The sequence below is a fragment of the Mauremys mutica genome, chromosome 14 (assembly GCF_020497125.1).
Source record: "Mauremys mutica isolate MM-2020 ecotype Southern chromosome 14, ASM2049712v1, whole genome shotgun sequence".
Classification (NCBI taxonomy): domain Eukaryota; kingdom Metazoa; phylum Chordata; order Testudines; family Geoemydidae; genus Mauremys; species Mauremys mutica.
The window spans coordinates 4,784,706-4,804,257 of record NC_059085.1 but is presented as its reverse complement, the minus strand read 5'-3'; the positions used below and the strand labels follow the sequence as shown (position 1 = coordinate 4,804,257).

Genomic DNA, 19,552 nt, shown 5'->3' with positions numbered 1-19,552 from the left:
TCCAAAGCCAGCACCTGCAGAGCTGCCCAAAGGGGTACGCATGGCAGGTCTGCACTTGAAACCCAGCCGCTGTGGCATTCAGTGAGGACATTGCTGCACCGCGGGCAGAGCATCTCCTGTCAGCATGGTTACGCCACCTCCGCGAGCGGCCTGAGCTGTGTGCGTGGAGACACCCTCCCGCCCACATAGCGCTGTCCACCCCAGAGGCTAGGCTGGGAGGACCGAGTCGCGCAGGGCGGTGGCTGAGCAGCGTGAGCACACCGATTGTGAGGTTATAGTGCAGACCTGGCCTGAGGCACCGTGCATTTACACCAGGAGGTACCCAGGGGGCAGATCCGGGTGTAGTGACTCCTGCACAGCGCTGGTTTTATGGCCCTCAGAGTGCTCATTGTAGGGTGACCAGATGTCCCGATGTTATAGGGACAGTCCCGATTTTTGGGTGTTTTTCTTATATAGGCTCCTATTACCCCCCATCCCGATTTTTCACACTTGCTGTCTGGTCACCCTAGCTCATTGGCACCAGACAGGCTGTGGTGCACCAGCCTATGCGCTGCATTTATTCCTCCCGGCAGCAGAGCGCCATCTGGCAAGCTTAGTGTGTCTGTGAGGTACAGCCCAAGGTCACTGCCAGGTGGCTGAGTTTATGTAGGACCCAGACTTGTTTCTTGGCATCCTTCCCCTCATGCTCTCCTTCTGCGCTCCTCCTCTGGCGTCCTGACAGCCTTCCCAGCAGGGAGAGATCTTGCTTCCCGAAAGGCTTCCAATCCCCTGCTCAAAGCAGGACCAACACCAACTAAATCATCCCAGCTGGGCCTTAAAAACCTCTTAGGATGGAGATTCCACCACCTCCCTAGGGAACCCACTCCAGTGCTTCACCACCCTCCTAGTGAAATAGTGTTTCCTAATATCCAACCTAGACCTCCCCCACTGCAACTTGAGTCCATTACTCCTTGTTCTGTCATCTGCCACCACTGAGAACAGCCGAGCTCCATCCTCTTTGGAACACCCTTTCAGATAGTTGAAAGCAGCTATCAAATCCCCCCTCATTCTTCTCTTCTGCAGGCTAAACAATCCCAGTTCCCTCAGCCTCTCCTCATAAGTCATGTGCTCCAGCCCCCTAATCATTTTTGTTGCCCTCCGCTGGACTCTCTCCAATTTATCCACATCCTTCTTGTAGTGTGGGGCTCAAAACTGGACACAGTACTCCAAATGAGGCCTCACCAGTGCTGAATAGAGGGGAATGATCACATCCCTCGATCTGCTGGAAATGCCCCTACTTATACAACCCAAAATGCCATTAGCCTTCTTGGCAACAAGGGCACACTGTTGACTCATATTCAGCTTTTCGTCCACCGTAACCCCTAGGTCCTTTTCTGCAGAACTGCTGCCCAGCCATTTGGTCCCTAGTCTGTAGCCATGCATGGGATTCTTCCGTCCTAAGTGCAGGACTCTGCACTTGTCCTTGTTGAACCTCATCCGATTTCTTTTGGCCCAATTCTCCAATTTGTCTAGGTCACTCTGGACCCTATCCCTACCCTCCAGTGTATCTACCTCCCCCCCCACATCTTAGTGTAATCTGCAAATTTCCTGAGGGTGCAATTAATCCCATCATCCAGATCAATAATAAAGATGTTGAACAAAACTGGCCCCAGGACCGGCCCTTGGGGCACTCCACTTGATACCGGCTGCCAACTAGACATGGAGCCATTGATCACTGCCTGCTGAGCCAACAGTCTAGCCAGCTTTCTACCCACCTTATAGTCCATTCATCCAGCCCTTACTTCTTTAACTTGCCAGCAAGAATATTGTGGGAGACAATAACAAAAGCTTTGCTAAAGTCAATATATATCACATCCACCGCTATCCACAGAGCCAGTGATCTCAACATAGAAAGCAATCAGGTTGGTCAGGCATGACTTGCCCTTGGTCAATACATTGTCTTCAGATTAACTTTTAATAAAGAAAAACACACAATGGGGGAGGGGTATTTTTTAGACCTAAGCTCTCTTTAATATTAATCTACTTGTAGTATAATACAAGGCCTATGAGAGATGAAGGCAGTTACAGACTGATCCTGCAAACACTTATGCACTGGGGTAACTTTATTCCTAGGAATAATTGCTTTGACTCAGGGGTCTCCTCGTGGGTATAGTCCCAGGATCAGGCGCTTACATTTTAAAAAATCTTCTCTTAACATGAAATATCTCGTGTGCACAAATATTTGCAGAATCAGGGCCATATTAAATAGAGAAGAAATGTGATTGTTTGCTTTTCTCTCTGTCCAAAACCAGGAACGTCTAAATTCCTTATTTGGGTTTTACAAAATGTGTAAAGCCAATCAACTTCCTGTTGTTTCAAAATATGAGCACTATTCCCTGCCCAGGAAAATTTCTCCCAAATGAAACCCCCCTTCTTACTGTACTGTAGGTTTATGTTCTGTAATTGGTCTATGCAGTACCCATTACATGTGTAAATGGAGCCAGGTCTGCACCAATGGGACATGAGTGTTTTCAGTCACTGTGCCTGAAAATATAATTTCCCTGTTCAGAAAATCCCACCTGCTTTTGTTCTTGACAGTAATACTGAATCTGCACTAGTTACAGCTATTAAGTTACTTCCTACCTGTGTGAAGAGCAGATTAACTGGTTCTTTAGCAATTTAGGTAAGAGAACCCCAATTAATCCTTTAACTTGCATGGCAGTACAATATTTGCAGTTGAGGCTGAAGGACAAGCAGATAAAGACACACCTGGCAGGGTTGATGGTATTGTTCTGGCGAACAGTGACTGGCAGATACATGTGTCCATGGGTAAAAATGACATTAAAAGTTTGGGGGAAGGGAGCAGGGAGTCCAGGGATCTGTGAAATGGGTGTGTGTAAAAGAAGGGAACCTGGCTCCCTCAAATTACAACATCCTTTACAGGTGCAATTCATTTCTTCAGCCAGAAGAAATGAAACGTGCCCTCATTACCTACCGTTTAGAAAGCAAGACACTTGGACTGCTTCATTCTAGGACACTGATTCCCAAACGGGGGGTTCACAAAATGTTACAGGGGGTTCTTGGGAAAAAAATCCCTAATGGCGGACAGAGCTGTCCATAGGGACCCCGGGCAGCACGGGGCCAGCAGCCCGGAGCCTTGGGGACTTCCAAGAGCTAAGCAGATCGAAGCAAGCGTCTCTATCACACTGAGGAGATTGAAACTTCAAGACTCCTTACACGTAATAGAAAGGGAGGTGGATATTTTTTGCTGTTTTTTAAATTAAATAGGCAGCTAGTCTTGTTTTTCAAATTATCATGAAGAACAAGTTTAAGCTTTGTTGTAACGTGCGTTGTTTGCCTGAACTGCTCAAGACCTGAATGTTTGTGAGGGAGGAACTCTTTCAGATGGCTTCTTAAATACCTTCCTGCTGTTTTACATCTGATATTCCTTGATGAAACATAGGAGCCAGAGGCGACAGTGTGTGTGTGTGTGGGGGGAAACGAGGGTCATGTGACACCCCCGCATCAGCGCCCCCCGTGGGTCCCTCTGCTTTTTTTCTGGCAGCCCCCGCGGGCTCCCCCATTTTCTGGAGGTGCCTCCCCTGGCCCTGGGGTGCATGGGGGGGCTTCACCCCTGCAACTCTTTTTTCTACTGGCGCCTCAGGTAGGGGCCTTGTCTTATAACAGGCTTAATCAAAAATGATACAAGATACAAAAGTGAGATCCTGGAAGACTGTTTTCATAATGTAATAAAATACTGTAATGATAAATAATAGTTAATAAATAGTGTGTAATAAGCATGTCATAAAAACAAATTTTATATTTCCAAGATCACTGCTTTTATAATTAATGCCGAGGAAGGGAGACAATCCCTGGAAATATTCATTTTGAGGAGGGGGTTCATGACACACGACATTTTAGTGAAAGGGGTTCACGGGTTGTTAAAGTATGTGAACCACTGAACTAGGAGAAATAGGAGTTGATTTGTCTGTCAGAGAAAACATGCCTTCGTCTAGCAAGGTGTTTCCTCCTGTGCTGCTCTGGCCTGACTGAAAGATACCAGGTAAATCCAGAGGAAATCAGCATGGAAGAGTGAGTGCATTAGCTGCAGCCAGTAGGGGAAATGCACCACGGGCGAGTGAGTAGGAGGGAACGAGGGGAGGTTTCCTGAGCACACGCCTACAGAACAGGGCCAGTGACAGCTGAGGGAGCATGGCAGGGCTCAATGTCCGCAGCGTTCTGGTGACTGGATCCAATCGGGGAATCGGGCTGGAGCTGGTGAAGCAGCTGCTGGGGAAATCAAACCCGCCACAGTGGGTCTTTGCCACCTGCCGGGACCCAGAGGGAGCACGAGGACAGGTCAGGAATTCCATACCATCTTGCTTTGTTATTGGCACTGCTCCAACCCTGTGCACTTGCTGCTAAATAACCAGAGCCAGTCTCATGTGAGAGCTGCCTTCGGGCTTGATAACCAGAGCCAGTCTCATGTGAGAGCTGCCTCGGGCTTGCACTCGTGTTCATAAGGCAAGCTGGAGAGGGGCTGCTTAGCTGGCCTACGTCCCTGGAATGAATGGCTGCTTTCTGGTAGGTACTGTCCTTGCAGCCGTGTCTGGGGCAGCACAGAGCAATGCACCAATCTATGCTCAGGACAAACTCAGTCTCTGCCAGCCTGTGCTGAGCTACCGACCAGCTGAGGCCACTGAGAGCGGCCTGAGCAAAAACCCTGCATCTAACTCACCCCGAAGGCAAGAGATTTGCCATTGGCCGCTAGCTACATCATGCACTGAGCCAGGCTGGCCTTTGCAGCTGTGCAAAGTGAGGGTCAAAGGCAGCCGGGCTGCTTAGGGAGCCTTTGCACAGCTGTGAATGAGCACACCCACCCGTGCAAGGCCGTAGAGAAGCTGGCCCAGTGAGCTCTGGGGGGCAGCAGCTGTGGCTAATTGTGTTGAAAGTCAAGTGCTCCCAAGTTAGAAAGCACCAGAATGATGGTGCCCGTGCAGCCTTCCCTTGCCCCCCTTGCACGGGCATTACGTACGGTGTTTACTTACATTAGTGCAGACTCCCTCTTTGCACGGGACCCCTCAGTGTTCAGGAGGGACCTGCTCTGGGGCAGGCGGGGCTAGGCCTCCCCCTTCGAGTAAGGGGGAGGATCATAGAATCATAGAATCTCAGGGTTGGAAGGGACCTCAGGAGGTATCTAGTCCAACCCCCTGCTCAAAGCAGGACCAAACCCAACTAAATCATCCCAGCCAGGGCTTTGTCAAGCCTGACCTTAAAAACCTCTAAGGATGGAGATTCTACCACCTCCCTAGGTAACCCATTCCAGTTCTTCACCACCCTACTAGTGAAAAAGTTTTTCCTAATATCCAACCTAAACCTCCCCCTCTGCAACTTGAGACCATTACTCCTTGTTCTGTCATCTGCTACCACTGAGAACAGTCTAGATCCATCCTCTTTGGAACCCCCTTTCAGGCAGTTGAAAGCAGCTATCAAATCCCCCCTCATTCTTCTCTTCTGCAGGCTAAACAATCCCAGTTCCCTCAGCCTCTCCTCATAAGTCATGTGCTCCAGCCCCCTAATCAGTTTTGTTGCCCTCCGCTGGACTCTCTCCAATTTATCCACATCCTTCTTGTAGTGTGGAGCCCAAAACTGGACACAGTACTCCAGATGAAGGGAATAGAGGGGAATGATCACATCCCTTGATCTGCTGGAAATGCCCCTACTTATACAACCCAAAATGCCATTAGCCTTCTTGGCAACAAGGGCACACTGTTGACTCATATTCAGCTTTTCATCCACCGTAACCCCTAGGTCCTTTTCTGCAGAACTGCTGCCCAGCCATTCGGTCCCTAGTCTGTAGCAGTGCATGGGATTCTTCCGTCCTAAATGCAGGACTCTGCACTTGTCCTTGTTGAACCTCATCATATTTCTTTTGGCCCAATCCTCTAATTTGTCTAGGTCCCTCTGTATCCTAGCCCTACCCTCCAGCGTATCAACCACTCCTCCCAGTTTAGTGTCATCTGCAAACTTGCTGAGTGTGCAGTCCACACCATCCTCCAGATCGTTAATGAAGATATTGAACAAAACCGGCCCCAGTACCGACCCTTGGGGCACTCCACTTGATACCGGCTGCCAACTAGACATGGAACCATTGATCACTACCCGTTGAGCCTGACCATCTAGCCAGTTTTCTATCCACCTTACCGTCCATTCATCCAGCCCATACTTCTTTAACTTGCTGGCAAGAATACTGTGGGAGACTGTATCAAAAGCTTTGCTAAAGTCAAGAAATAGCACATCCACTGCTTTCCCCTCATCCACAGAGCCAGTTATCTCATCATAGAAGGCAATTAGGTTAGTCAGGCATGACTTGCCCTTGGTGAATCCATGCTGACTGTTCCTGATCACTTTCCCCTCCTTTAAGTGGTTCAGAATTGATTCCTTGAGGACCTGTTCCACGATTTTTCCAGGGACTGAGGTGAGACTGACTGGCCTGTAGTTCCTTGGATCTTCCTTCTTCCCTTTTTTAAAGATGGGCACTACATTAGCTTTTTTCCAGTCATCCGGGACCTCCCCCGATCGCCATGATTTTTCAAAGATAATGGCCAATGGCTCTGCAATCTCATCGGGCAACTCCTTTAGCACCCTCGGATGCAGCGCATCCGGCCCCATGGACTTGTGCTCGTCCAGCTTTTCTAAATAGTCACGAACTACTTCTTTCTCCACGGAGAGCTGGTCACCTCCTCCCCATACCACACTGCAGAGTGCAGCTGTCTGGGAGCTGACCTTGTCTGTGAAGACAGAGGCAAAAAAAGCCATTGAGTACACTAGCTTTCTCCACATCCTCTGTCACTAGGTTCCCTCCCTCATTCAGTAAGGGGCCCACACTTTCCTTGACTTTCTTCTTGTTGCTAACATACCTGAAAAAACCCTTCTTGTTACTCCTAACATCTCTGGCTAGCTGCAACTCTAAGTGTGATTTGGCCTTCCTGATTTCACACCTGCATGCCTGAGCAATACTTTTATACTCCTCCCTGGTTATTTGTCCAATCTTCCACTTCTTGTAAGCTGTTTTTTTGTGTTTAAGACGAGCAAGGATTTCACTGTTAAGCCAAGCTGGTCGCCTGCCATATTTACTTTTCTTCCTACACATCGGGATGGTTTGTTCCTGCAACCTCAATAAGGATTCTATAAAATACAGCCAGCTTCCCTCGACTCCTTTCCCCGTCATGTTATTCTCCCAGGGGACCTTGCCCATCAGTTCCCTGAGGGAGTCGAAGTCTGCTTTTCTGAAGTCCAGGGTCTCTGTTCTACTGCTCTCCTTTCTTCCTTGTGTCAGGATCCTGAACTCGACCATCTCATGGTCACTGCCTCCCAGGTTCCCATCCACTATTGCTTCCTCTACTATTTCTTCCCTGTTTGTGAGCAGCAGGTCAAGAAGAGCTTTTCCCCTAGTTGGTTCCTCCAGCACATGCACCAGGAAATTGTCCCCTACACTTTCCAGAAACTTCCTGGATTGTCTGTGCACTGCTGTATTGCTCTCCCAGCAGATATCAGGGTGATTAAAGTCACCCATGAGAACCAGGGCCTGTGATCTAGCAACTTCTGTTAGTTGCTGGAAGAAAGCCTCGTCCGCCTCATCCCCCTGGTCCGGTGGTCTGTAGCAGACTCCCACCACGACATCACCCTTGTTGTTCATACTTCTAAATTTAATCCAGAGACACTCAGGTTTTTCTGCAGTTTCATACTGGAGCTCTGAGCAGTCATTCTGCTCTCTTACATACAACGCAACTCCCCCACCTTTTCTGCCCTGCCTGTCCTTCCTGAACAGTTTATATCCATCCATGACAGTGCTCCAGTCATGTGAGTCATCCCACCAAGTCTCTGTTATTCCAATTACATCATAATTCCTTGACTGTGCCAGGACTTCTAGTTCTCCCTGCTTGTTCCCCAGGAACCACCCATCCTAGGCTACAGTTGATTTCTGGGGACAACAAAGGAAAAAAGAGCAGCGTGGTGAGGTCAGAGGTAAAGCATCAGGGATTCAGAGGTGGACACTGAGCAGAGAACGCCGGCTGGCACCCACTGCTCCTCAAAGGTGTCCAAGGAGTTAGTGGACACAGCCCAGAGGAACTCTGCCCGGAGACAGGAGCACAAGGGACTAGAAATGGTCCCCACAGTCACAAAGCCTCCCGCTCCCCATCCAGCTTCCTCCCCTGGGGCGCTGGATGGCCGTCTTGCGCAGTGCCTCAAGGAGGCTGACAAGGCGGTCCTGAGATTTCATGGGCCACGGGTGGGGGGTGCATAGATCAGGAGCTGGGGGGAGCCGCAACCTGACGCACCCTACGTACATGTGCACCAGGGCATGGGAAGCAGGTATAATAGGCAAGACTGAGCCTTCCCTGGCGCACCTGCTGCCGGACACCTGGGCTGTGGTGGCCCCACCCCTTCCGCTCCCTGCTCTGTCCCTTCCCCAAGGACCCCACCCACCTCCTGCTGGCTGCTGAGTCCCTCCTCTCCTCCACCGCACCCCCACCTAGCAAGTAAAAAATCCATCACTCACCATTTTCTAATGGGGATGGTCCACGACATGCCAGCGTGGCCTCACTTTGGAGTGCATGACTCTGCAGCCATAATGCTCCTTCAGCGTAGGGCTTTTTGTGTGTAACTGAATATGGGGTGACTGTGGGAATCAGCCTGTTCTCCAGATCTGTCCGGAGTCTAGGGGCCTGAGCCAACTCCCATTAAAGTCAACAGAGAGACTCCCATGGACTTCAGTGGGAGTTTGCTCGGGCTCAGTTTTGCATGTTATTGTAAATATTGCTCCTGTGACCCAACCCCTAACTCCGGGACTGATTCTCTGCCTTTCTCGCCCAGCCTGTCCAAGCTGGTGGGACAATGAAGCAAACAGGGTAAGTGTGTTTGTGCACATGTGCGAGTACAGTCCCTCCTGGACACAGACGTGCTACGGTGCGGTGCGGGAGGTCTAGGTTGGATATTACGAAACACTATTTCACTAGGAGGGTGGTGAAGCACTGGAATGGGTTCCCTAGGGAGGTGGTGGAATCTCCTTCCTTAGAGGTTTTTAAGGTCAGGCTTGACAAAGCCCTGGCTGGGATGATTTAGTTGGGGATGGGGTTGGTCCTGCTTTGAGCAGGGGGTTGGACTAGATGACCTCCTGAGCTCTCTTCCAACCCTGATATTCTATGATTCTATGATACACTTTTCGTCAGCCTGAAATCAGTGGGAGCAGTTGGGCAGTACTGCCCTACTCTACGGAGACAGACTCTGTCCCTCAGTTCGTATGTGGCTTTGGGGCTGTAGCCCGGCCCTTACCTCTGCCTTCTGCTGCAGCTTTCCATTGTTCTCCATGTTTCTCTTTCTTAGGAGCTGCGGAATCTGGTTTCCAAACATCCGAACCTGGTGATGGTGAAACTAGGTATGTGCTCTGCCGCCGAACGATTCTCTGCAAGTCTGAGCGCTCCAGCTGTGGGACTGGCTGTTCCCCTCCGCTCCGTCCCCCTCCTGGGCCTGTGCACTAGACTCCCCGAAAGCAGCTCCCACGTTCAGCTGCCAACCCCCAAAGCTACTCCTCTGTTTCTCAGCTCTCTGTGCACTGCTGCAAAGTCAGCTGTGCCAAGCGTCCTGAAACCCATCTGCCACTCGGGTCTGGGATCTCGTCAGCTGGCCCGGAATCTGCATGGGGCATATAAAAAGCTCAGGTTCTTTGGGAAGAGACACAAGCTTTTCCTGTGGGGTGGCCCGGGGTCTCAGGAGGGGAGGCATGTCACAGCTGGGGTTTCTCCAGCCCTGGAAGGAGGGGTGCTCAGGGCTTCTCCAGGAGGGGGGCCTCAGGCTGAAGGAGCGAAGCCAGGGAGACTAGCCTCCCCGAAGGGGGGCTCCACCCACCACCCATGGCTGTGCCTCTGTGACGCTTCAGTGAGGACATTGCTGCACCACTGGCAGAGCGTCTCCCGTCAGTGTGGTTACGCCACCTCTGCGAGCAGCTTGAGCTGTGTGCATGGAGACACCCTCCCGCCCACATAGCGCTGTCCACCCCAGAGGCTAGGCTGGGAGGACCGAGTCGCGCAGGGCGGTGGCTGAGCAGCGTGAGCACACCGATTGTGAGGTTATAGTGCAGACCTGGCCTGAGGCACCGTGCATTTACACCAGGAGGTATCCAGGGGGTCCCAGATCCGGGGGTAGTGACTCCTGCACAGCGCTGGTTTTATGGCCCTCAGAGTGCTCATTGTAGGGTGACCAGATGTCCCAATGTTATAGGGACAGTCCCGATTTTTGGGTCTTTTTCTTATATAGGCTCCTATTACCCCCATCCCAATTTTTCACACTTGCTGTCTGGTCACCCTAGCTCATTGGCACCAGACAGGCTGTGGTGCACCAGCCTATGCGCTGCATTTATTCCTCCCGGCAGCAGAGCGCCATCTGGCCAGGTTAGTGTGTCTGTGAGGTACAGCCCAAGGTCACTGCCAGGTGGCTGAGTTTATGTAGGACCCAGACTTGTTTCTTGGCATCCTTCCCCTCATGCTCTCCTTCTGCGGTCCTCCTCTGGCGTCCTGACAGCCTTCCCAGCAGGGAGAGATCTTGCTTCCAGAAAGGCTAAGTGCAGAAATGCTGAAACGAAGGGCTCTGGTGCTTTACTAGCTGTGTTTGTCTAACGCCCCCGCTCCGTCCTGGCACCTCTGGGGATCTGCATGGATTGGAACTGCCCCATGGCTATTTCTCCAGCACAGGACGCACAAGGGTAACTGCAGAGAGAAGGGACAGGGTCTCCCCACCCCAAAGTGATGTGGAATCCATGCTGCCCGTGTCTAAGCTTCCAGCCCCCTTCCTCGGGGTCAGAGCCTCAGCTCTCGTCTTAGCCGCGAGTTCAGAGCACTGTCTGCACAGCTGGTTTGGGAATGCTGGCACAAGACCAGCTAGCCCCAGTCGATCCAGGCTCGCTGCTGCAAGCTGCATGGACAGACGCTCAAGGTCTCTCCGGAGATGCTTGTCTGAGCAGCTGTTGCTTGGGGACTGAAGTGCCTACGGTGAGGTAGCAAGGTGAACACTCTGGAGTGCGGCTCACCGAGTGGGCTCACTGCACTGGAGGGCTAGCCTGCACCCCCAGAGATCTCAGCGCCTGTAACTCAACAAAGGGCACTCTGTACCCCTAACCTCACAGCCCCTCCACCCTCTTCACAGATGCCGTGAATCCAGCGAGCATTGAGGAATCAGCCCGGAGGGTTGAGGAGCAGCTGGACAGCTCGGGCCTGAACCTGGTCATAAATAATGCTGGCATTTTCTCTGAAGTGTCTCTGGCAAAGGTGGATTCTGAAGAGATGCTGGATGCCTACAAGACTAACGTGGTTGGGCCAATGTTGGTGGGCCAGGTAACTTCCAGGGAGCGGATGTAAGGAGGGAGACGTTTGGAAGAAGGGGAGGGCTGACCTGAGCTTCCAGCTGGAGATATCAGCTGTGTCCGTGGGATGGGGCATACCCCCTGCACCAGCACCACCAGGGTTAGAGAAGCCAGAGAGGGGTGGTCACCTCCCTGAATGCACCTGGGGCCAGCCTGTGCTCAGGGGGCATTAACAGAGCAGAGGGCGGGCCCCTGGTGCAGGGGGAGAGCTGGGTGCTCATGCTCTCCACGAAGGCAGAGATGCAGAGAGTCGGCTCCTGAGGGGATCCTGGAATTGGAGGGAGAATCAGGAGCTGCTGAGGGATGACACCTGCCTGAGCTCTGGGAAGGCAGAGAATGTTGCCAGCCCTAGACTGTAGGGGGAGTGAGGCCCAGGTGCCTGAGGAAAGAGGGGTGGTTGCTGCATTCTAGCCAAGGCTCAGATGCCAGCTGAGCCCCATTTGGACAGAAGATTAAATTGTCTCTGGATTTCTGTTGCACTTGTTAAAGGACTCAGTGGCCCCAGAAGGGGTCAGACATTTGAATGTGGCTGGGCCAGAGGATCAGGTCACGTATATGGCGGGAATAGGCCAAAGAACACAAGAGGGAAACTGAGGCGAAGTGGCTGCAGCTTTCCATCGGGCCACCAGGGGGCGTGCTGGCGTAGCAACCGGCTACAGTCCCCGTTTTCTTTTTAGGCTGCACAGCTATTCGTGTGATTACGGCCCTCGTAGCGTCCGCTGAGGGAGCTCCGCGCTGTTTGCCGGAGCGGGGGCGCGGGCCGAGCTCCGCCCTCGGAGCGGCGGGAGGCCCCGGAGACAGGCCCGGCCGCCCCAGCGAGCAGCGGGCCGCGGAGTGACATCGCCCCGGATCTGTGCTCGGGACCCAGCGCCGCGCCGGGGCGTGGGAGGGGCCGGGCCAGCCGCGCGCGGAGCGAATCGCCCCGTTCGGGCCCCTCGCTCTGTAGTGGGCGCTGGGCCCGTGACGACACCGCGCAGGCGCTCTCCGGCCCCGGCCGCGTGTTGCGGGGCGTGCTGGGAGTTGTAGTTCGCACGCCAGGGCCCTTGGACGGCTCCGCCGGCTGCACTACAAGTCCCACAATGCCCCGCGCCTGCTGGGGGTGCCCCCACTGCCAGCCACGCGCCCGCCGGGGCCTGGCCCGTGCCGCCTGCCGGGGGAATGGCCGGACACTGCCCCCGCACTGCGCGGAGCTGGCGGAGGGAGGGGAGCGAGTGTCCGGGTGGAAGGGGGGTGGGGGGATCCCAGGGGGGGACAGGGGCTCGGCGTGAGGCCGGGTTGCGGTGGCTTTGCCGGGAATGTCGGGGGGTCTCGCTCTCTCGCTCAGTGGCCCTGTCTCCCAGCAGGAGATCGGCACCAGCAATTCCCCTCGCCACACTCCAGCCCAGTCACCTCACTGGCTCACGTCCCTCACCACCGCTCCTCATCACAAAGGGAGAAATAGGCTAAAAACTAACTTTTAAAAAAAGTTTTGTAAACATCATTGCACCAAAGTGGAAAATCCAGCTTTCAAAAAATGTATTTAGGAAACATAACGTTGGGTGGAGGAGATGGTGGTGGGGAGATGCAGGTGCAACTCCACTGATTGCTGCAGCCAGGCTTAGTATGGTTCATAAATGTGCTCGTTAAGCATTTGTGTTCAGGGCCCCAAGCAGGCCCTGAGTGTTTAAACAAAAAAGACAAAACTAACAACCCCTCCTCCCACACAAATATACCAAATTCAAGAGTATTCTGGGTATATTGATGCTAGCCGAGTTTGTTCTCTATGGGCTGAGTGCAGGTCTCAATCAACTGTGGCTTTAAATATCTTATTTTGTTTAAATAAAAGTTTTCATCCCCATCCCAGCAGTACCGGGTATACTATGGAGTCGTCACACCAGGCCCACACTCGGAAGGAGCCCATAACAACTACATGGGGGCCCACGAAAGGTTAATTCGGCCCTGGTTGTCAAAAGTACTTTATACAGGTGCCTGTGTTCCCGATGGGAAACTGAGGCACAAGAAGGCATATTGGATGTGCCCAGGGTCACGTAAGTCAGTGGCAAAGCCAAGGATAGAGCCCAGAACTCTGCGTTTGGTCCTGTGCTCCCCCTTCATGCGTCACCTAGCGCGGGGCTTGGGAGTGCTCTCGCGGGGAGGAAGAGCCCACAAGTTCCTGGTCTGTGCTTCCCCCAGGCTACCTGGGCCTGTGTTGGATGGAGCTAGCTCCCAGAGCAAAGGGGTGCAAGCTCCGCACAGACCCCATGGGACCGTCTTCCCGCCAGGCGTTCCTGCCCTTGCTGAAGAAGGCTGCCCAGGGAAGTAGCCAGAAAGGGCTGAGCTGCAGCAAGGCGGCCATTATCAACATCTCTTCTGTTCTGGGATCCATCGAGAGAGTCCCTGAGACGTTCTTCAAGCCAGTTATCTCCTACCGCTGCAGCAAGGTACGGCCCTGAGCCTGGGTCCCGGGGCAATGGTATCCGCTGCTCATGTACCCTGCTATTCCAGGTAGGCTGTACCGGTGGGCGGGACCGTGCAGGATGTAGCTGTGGGGCTCTCGTTTTTTACGTGCTGTGCCTTTAACACGCTCAGAGCTCTGGGTACGGCCTCACCGCAGCACTAAGCAGCCGATTTGGCCTTAGTGTCGCTACTACCTGTCACAGAGGAGCCACACACGCTATGCTCTCTCCTGAGATGGTGCAGCTGCTCCTGGGTGTGGAGGAACACAGCCAGTGCGAGCGCATGGTAATGCCCTCGGCTCACGAGCCCTTCCCCTGCAGGCTGCTCTCAACATGCTGACCCGGTGCCAGGCACTGAGCTACGCAGAGGACGGGATTCTGTGCGCTGCAGTTCACCCCGGCTGGGTGCAGACAGACATGGGCACCCAAGAGGTGGGTGCTCGGTCCCTGGGAGCAGTGATTGCGGCACGGGGGAGGGGCTGGGGTTGGGGAACCTCCCAGCGTAGAGCAGCTATCTGCAGGAGTACGTGAACCGATCCCTGCCTCTGGTGATGCCTGGGCCTTTGAAGTCAGCCTGTGTAGGTCACGACCTCCAACCTTGTGTCCGGCCTTCCAGCTTATCCAGTACACACTACCCGCCATGGCCCAGAGCTGGAAGCCAGAACCACATGTGCCTGATCTGCCCGCACAGCCGCTCTGTGTGTGGTGCCTATACGTGTAACTGACCAGTCACCTGTGTGCACACCTGCCCTGTGCACACGCTCGTGGGTCTGCAGCTGGGCTGTAGGAGCACGTACAGATAAACTCCCACATCTGCGAGTGTGGGCATATGCAGGTGCAGAAAGCGTGCCCAGGCCTGACTATGGGGTGGGTTGGCCCCAGAGAACCAAGCCCAGCTTCCATAGGTGCTGGAACTTTGGATGCTGGGGGGCTGCCACACCCCCTGGCTTGAAGTGGTTTCCATCATATCCAGGGGTTACAGTTTGGTTCAGTGGCTCTCAGCACCCTCCCCCCCACTGTACACTTTGTTCCAGCCCCCGGTCAGCCTGTTGACTTCTGAATTCCTGCACTGTTGCAGGCTGACCTGCCCGTGGATGAAAGCGTGCGGGGGATTCTCGCCATGCTTCCTGCCCTCTCCGAGAAACACAGCGGGAGCCTCTGGAGCTGGGCAGGGAAGACTATTCCCTGGTGAGAGAGCAGCACGGTATGTGGGCTGAGAGCAGAGGTGCCGGGTGCCAGAAGCCCTGCGGCCCAAGAGGGGAGGCCATGACCTCAGGCGGTGCCCAGCTGCACATGCTCCATTGAATCTGTGTAAGTGTTTGCAGAGCTGAGGTCACTGAGTAGAAATCCCTTGTTTGTAAAGGCACCGGTGGGTTCCACACAGTCAGTGTGATCCGTAGATGGGGCCATGAGCTTCCTGTAGCTGAGTCACTAATAAATACCCTGAGACACAGACAGTGCCAGTCCTCTCTCTTTTCCCAGCAAGCCCCAGGCTCCCCTGCAGATGGGGTGTCTGCCCTGGCCTGCTGGTACCACGCGGCGCCCTGGCCCCTCTCTGCCTGCCCTCTCCAGGACTCCAGAGCCCGATTCACATCACCTGTGCCTGTCTGCGTGTGCACTTACCACTTGGCCAAACAGGAGCTGCACACATGCGTGACTGGACAGGTATGCAGCTGCTCAGGAACCTGGTGGGTGGAGAGTGCTGGCTGGGGGCTGGCAGAGGTGGAGGCGCATTTCTCTGCCACAACCATCTAGGGTTAAAACTTGCCGTTTCTCTCCCCCTCTGACGTGGACCCAAAGAGCCTGTCCTCTGATGCGGCTGGGCTACCCTGAGCTAGAGCTGACACGTGGCTAGGATTGGCCGGGCTCAGAGCCCGAGGGGCAGCCTACAACTCACGGTACAATGGCAGTGGTGGGGGGCCACCTGTGCGCCCCCTGATCCTGGGCTGCTCTGGGGCTGGAGAGGCCCTGGTGGGAGTTAGACAACCTCTGGGTGCTGCTCCATAGGTTACATTGCTGCATCCCCATCCCAGCACTCCCATCTCCCCACCAGCCCTGCCTGCCGCCTGGCCTCTTTGCAAGGGATTCCATGGAGGAACTGCTGTGGATATAGGGTCCTTAGAGGGGCTAACATGAGACTCCCAAAGTAACCATGCCCCTGCCATCCCACCCAGAGCTGTAGCTTTTTCCACACAGGCACCTGCTGCCTGCTTTTTCCACACAGGCACCTGCTGCCATGTGGAACTAGAGTTTGGGCCTCTGACCTCTCTGGGACGGAGAAGGGGCAGGCTCCCGTGGGCTGGCTCTGAGAGGGGCAGCGTGCCGCTAAGTGTGAAAAATGCATCTGGAGCCCCAGCTGGCCCTGCAAAAAGTGTCGTTTTCCAAGCTTGAATTGGTTGCAGCAGACGGATTCTGTGCATTGGGGTTATGACAAATGCCAGGTGAAGCACGGGAGACCTCAGTGGACGTTCCAGGGAGATGGCTGGGAACATGGGACGGCCTGAATCGCTGGCCCAGCTGGCCGGGGATTTTGTGACAGAGGCAAGTGAGAGCCAGGTTATGGCAGGCACGGAGCTCGGACTGGAAACCTTGCTGCCCCAGCTGGCCCCAGTCCTGCAAAAATCTAGTGAGGGTGGCGCACACAATTCCCCAAAGCACCTTTGAAAATCCCCGGCTAAGGCCTCTTCTCCGCCCCTGCTCTGCCGCAGGAGGTGCCTGAGGCGAGGGCAGGACCGAATCGTGCCCCAGCCGCCCCCGGGCCCTGCACACGGGGCAGGGCCAGTCCAGCTGCTGTTGAAAAAATGGGGTGGATGGGGAACAGCTTGTGCCAGGGAAGTGCGAGGCCTGCGTGCAGCAGTGTCCTGAGCACTGAGCCGGCAGGGGGCGGGGTTCATCCGTCATTGCTCTGAAGTGCCTGGCATGGCCAGCTGCTGCCTGCTAACACCCCTGGAAAGGAAACGGCCTTCTCGGGTTTTGGCCAGCCACGGGGAACTGATGCTGAGTTTCCACAGGAGGGGAGGCTGGAGCTGAGCAACCTTCTTGCTTCCTGCCCCCGCTGTGAGAGGATTTAACCCTGCAATGGCTGAATTAAAAGGGACAAGGAGCTAGTGGCAAACCAGGAATAACTTTCCTCAGTTAGACTAAACAGGCAGGCCTTGGTCAAGCCCCGAGCACTCGGCTCGCTCGTCTGCTGCTAGTGTCTGGCTTAGAGAAGGCTGCATGTCTCCTTTATAGCCCACAAGGGAGTGCTGCAGGGCAGCCTAGCAGACAGAGCACTGCACTGGGACTCAGGGAGCTTGGCTGTGACCTGGGCAAGTTGCTTTCCCCGCTCTGTGCCCAGTTTCCCCTTCTGTGAAATGGGGAGGTGGCCAGGTGCCCGGTTTACAAGTCCGCTAGCAAAGGGGAACTTTTTCCAAAGTTCGGTAACCGCAGGTGAGGGGGAGGTGCCGGGTCATTGCCCAGGCCAGCCTCTACTCAGCCAGGGCTGCCTCCTGCTTGCACTTGCCGGCTGGAGCTCCCAGCCCCGGCTCTGCATCCACCCTGATCGAATTGGCCCTGCCAACACTGGTTCTCCACTTGTGAGGTAACTCCCTTCTCCTCATGTGTCAGTACATAATGCCTGCAGCTGTAATTTTCACTCCATGCATCTGAAGAAGTGGGTTTTTGACCCACGAAAGCTTATGCCCAAATAAATCTGTTAGTCTGTAAGGCGCCACCGGACTCCTCTTTGTTTTTGTGGCTACAGACTGACACGGCTGCCCGATATTGACAGATGGGCCTGGGACTGCTGAGTGGGACTTGGTTCTCTCCTATTCACCGCAGTTGCTCTCAGTGAGAGGTGCCTCATTCCCAGCTTGACCAGGCTCTTGGAGCCGCTCACGAGGCAGCACAAGACGCTGCCAGCAGAGGTCACTGGGAAGCGGGGGATAAACAAGGCGGAGAGGGACCCTCGGCCGCACAGCTGCATCCAGTACGTGCAGCAAAGGGCTCCGCTTTTTCCTCTTGCCCTTAGCATCTGTCAAAACAAACGGGGCTGAGCCAGGGACTCGGGACGCGCTGGTTTCCTTTGCTCAGCACTATTCCAAGGTCACAAAGCCCATGAGCTGCCTGGCCCGGCCCGGCCCCTTTGGCCTTTGCGCACATTTGCTTTTTCTCTTTCTCGGAGGCTGTTCTGCCCGCTGCCGGGGAGCTGGCTGCAGTCCACCCAGGGGACATGGCGCCGTGCAGCTCACATGGGCATCCCCGAGGCCGGGTGGACCCCCTTGGTGAGCTAATTACCATAGATAATACTAGCTCCACCCTTACACACTATGTATCCCCTACACACATACACTGAGATAGCACTAGCCGGCTCTAGAGGTACATGGTGATTAGGGATGGAGCAAGTGCTATTCTGTATGTGTGTGATGTGGGGGCGGAGCTAGAGCTCTGTATGGGGGTAGATGGTGAGTGGGGCGGAGCTAGAGCTCTGTATGGGGGTAGATGGTGAGTGGGGCGGAGCTAGAGCTCTGTATGGGGGTAGATGGTGAGTGGGGCGGAGCTAGAGCTCTGTGTGGGGGTAGATGGTGAGTGGGGCGGAGCTAGAGCTCTGTGTGGGGGTAGATGGTGGGTGGGGCGGAGCTAGAGCTCTGTATGGGGGTAGATGGTGAGTGGGGCGGAGCTAGAGCTCTGTATGGGGGTAGATGGTGAGGGGCGGAGCTAGAGCTCTGTATGGGGGTAGATGGTGAGTGGGGCGGAGCTAGAGCTCTGTATGGGGGTAGATGGTGAGGGGGCGGAGCTAGAGCTCTGTATGGGGTAGATGGTGGGTGGGGCGGAGCTAGAGCTCTGTATGGGGGTAGATGGTGAGGGGGCAGAGCTAGAGCTCTGTATGGGGGTAGATGGTGAGTGGGGCGGAGCTAGAGCTCTGTGTGGGGGTAGATGGTGGGTGGGGCGGAGCTAGAGCTCTGTGTGGGGGTAGATGGTGAGGGGGCGGAGCTAGAGCTCTGGATGGGGGTAGATGGGTGGGGCAGAGCTAGAGCTCTGTGGGGGTAGATGGTTGGTGGGGCGGAGCTAGAGCTCTGTCTGGGGGTAGATGGTGAGGGGGCGGAGCTAGAGCTCTGTAGGGGGGTAGATGGGTGGGGCGGAGCTAGAGCTCTGTGGGGGTAGATGGTTGGTGAGGCGGAGCTAGAGCTCTGTATTGGGGTAGATGGTGGGTGGGGCGGAGCTAGAGCTCTGTATGGGGGTAGATGGTGGGTGGGGCGGAGCTAGAGCTCTGTATGGGGGTAGATGGTGGGTGGGGCGGAGCTAGAGCTCTGTATGGGGGTAGATGGTGGGTGGGGCGGAGCTAGAGCTCTGTATGGGGGTAGGTGGTGAGTGGGGCGGAGCTAGAGCTCTGTATGGGGGTAGACGCTGAGGGGGCGGAGCTAGAGCTCTGTATGGGGGTAGATGGTGAGTGGGGCGGAGCTAGAGCTCTGCATGGGGTAGATGGTGGGTGGGGCGGAGCTAGAGCTCTGTATGGGGGTAGATGGTGAGGGGGCGGAGCTAGAGCTCTGTATGGGGGTAGATGGTGGGTGGGGCGGAGCTAGAGCTCTGTATGGGGGTAGATGGTGGGTGGGGCGGAGCTAGAGCTCTGTGTGGGGGTAGATGGTGGGTGGGGCGGAGCTAGAGCTCTGTATGGGGGTAGATGGTGGGTGGGGCGGAGCTAGAGCTCTGTATGGGGGTAGATGGTGAGGGGGCGGAG

General features: G+C 54.8%; 1 protein-coding gene across 3 annotated transcripts; it reads left to right on the top strand.

The window, feature by feature from the left end:
* The first annotated feature begins 4,170 nt into the window (after window positions 1-4,170).
* Window positions 4,171-15,988, top strand: LOC123349019 (C-factor-like). Of its 3 annotated transcripts, none has more exons than XM_044986753.1 (6): window positions 4,171-4,338; window positions 9,367-9,418; window positions 11,182-11,369; window positions 13,660-13,818; window positions 14,155-14,265; window positions 14,912-15,987. In XM_044986753.1, exons 1-6 carry the CDS (start codon window positions 4,192-4,194, stop codon window positions 15,023-15,025), a joined length of 771 nt encoding a protein of 256 aa, XP_044842688.1. In that variant the 5' UTR covers window positions 4,171-4,191; the 3' UTR covers window positions 15,026-15,987. The 3 variants fall into 3 exon arrangements, with proteins under 3 accessions (XP_044842688.1, XP_044842689.1, XP_044842690.1); XM_044986754.1 differs by lacking the exon at window positions 4,171-4,338 and adding an exon at window positions 4,516-4,563 and having other exon boundaries at window positions 14,912-15,988; XM_044986755.1 differs by lacking the exon at window positions 4,171-4,338 and adding an exon at window positions 8,875-8,891 and having other exon boundaries at window positions 14,912-15,986.
* Window positions 15,989-19,552: the final 3,564 nt, after the last annotated feature.

Bases quoted from the DNA above. Each gene is read 5' to 3' on its own strand.
- LOC123349019 (XM_044986753.1), top strand. From the start codon at position 4,192: ATGGCAGGGCTCAATGTCCGCAGCGTTCTGGTGACTGGATCCAATCGG. The intron at 9,419-11,181 runs GTATGTGCTCTG...CCCTCTTCACAG, and splicing joins CCTGGTGATGGTGAAACTAG to ATGCCGTGAATCCAGCGAGC. The intron at 13,819-14,154 runs GTACGGCCCTGA...CTTCCCCTGCAG, and splicing joins TCTCCTACCGCTGCAGCAAG to GCTGCTCTCAACATGCTGAC.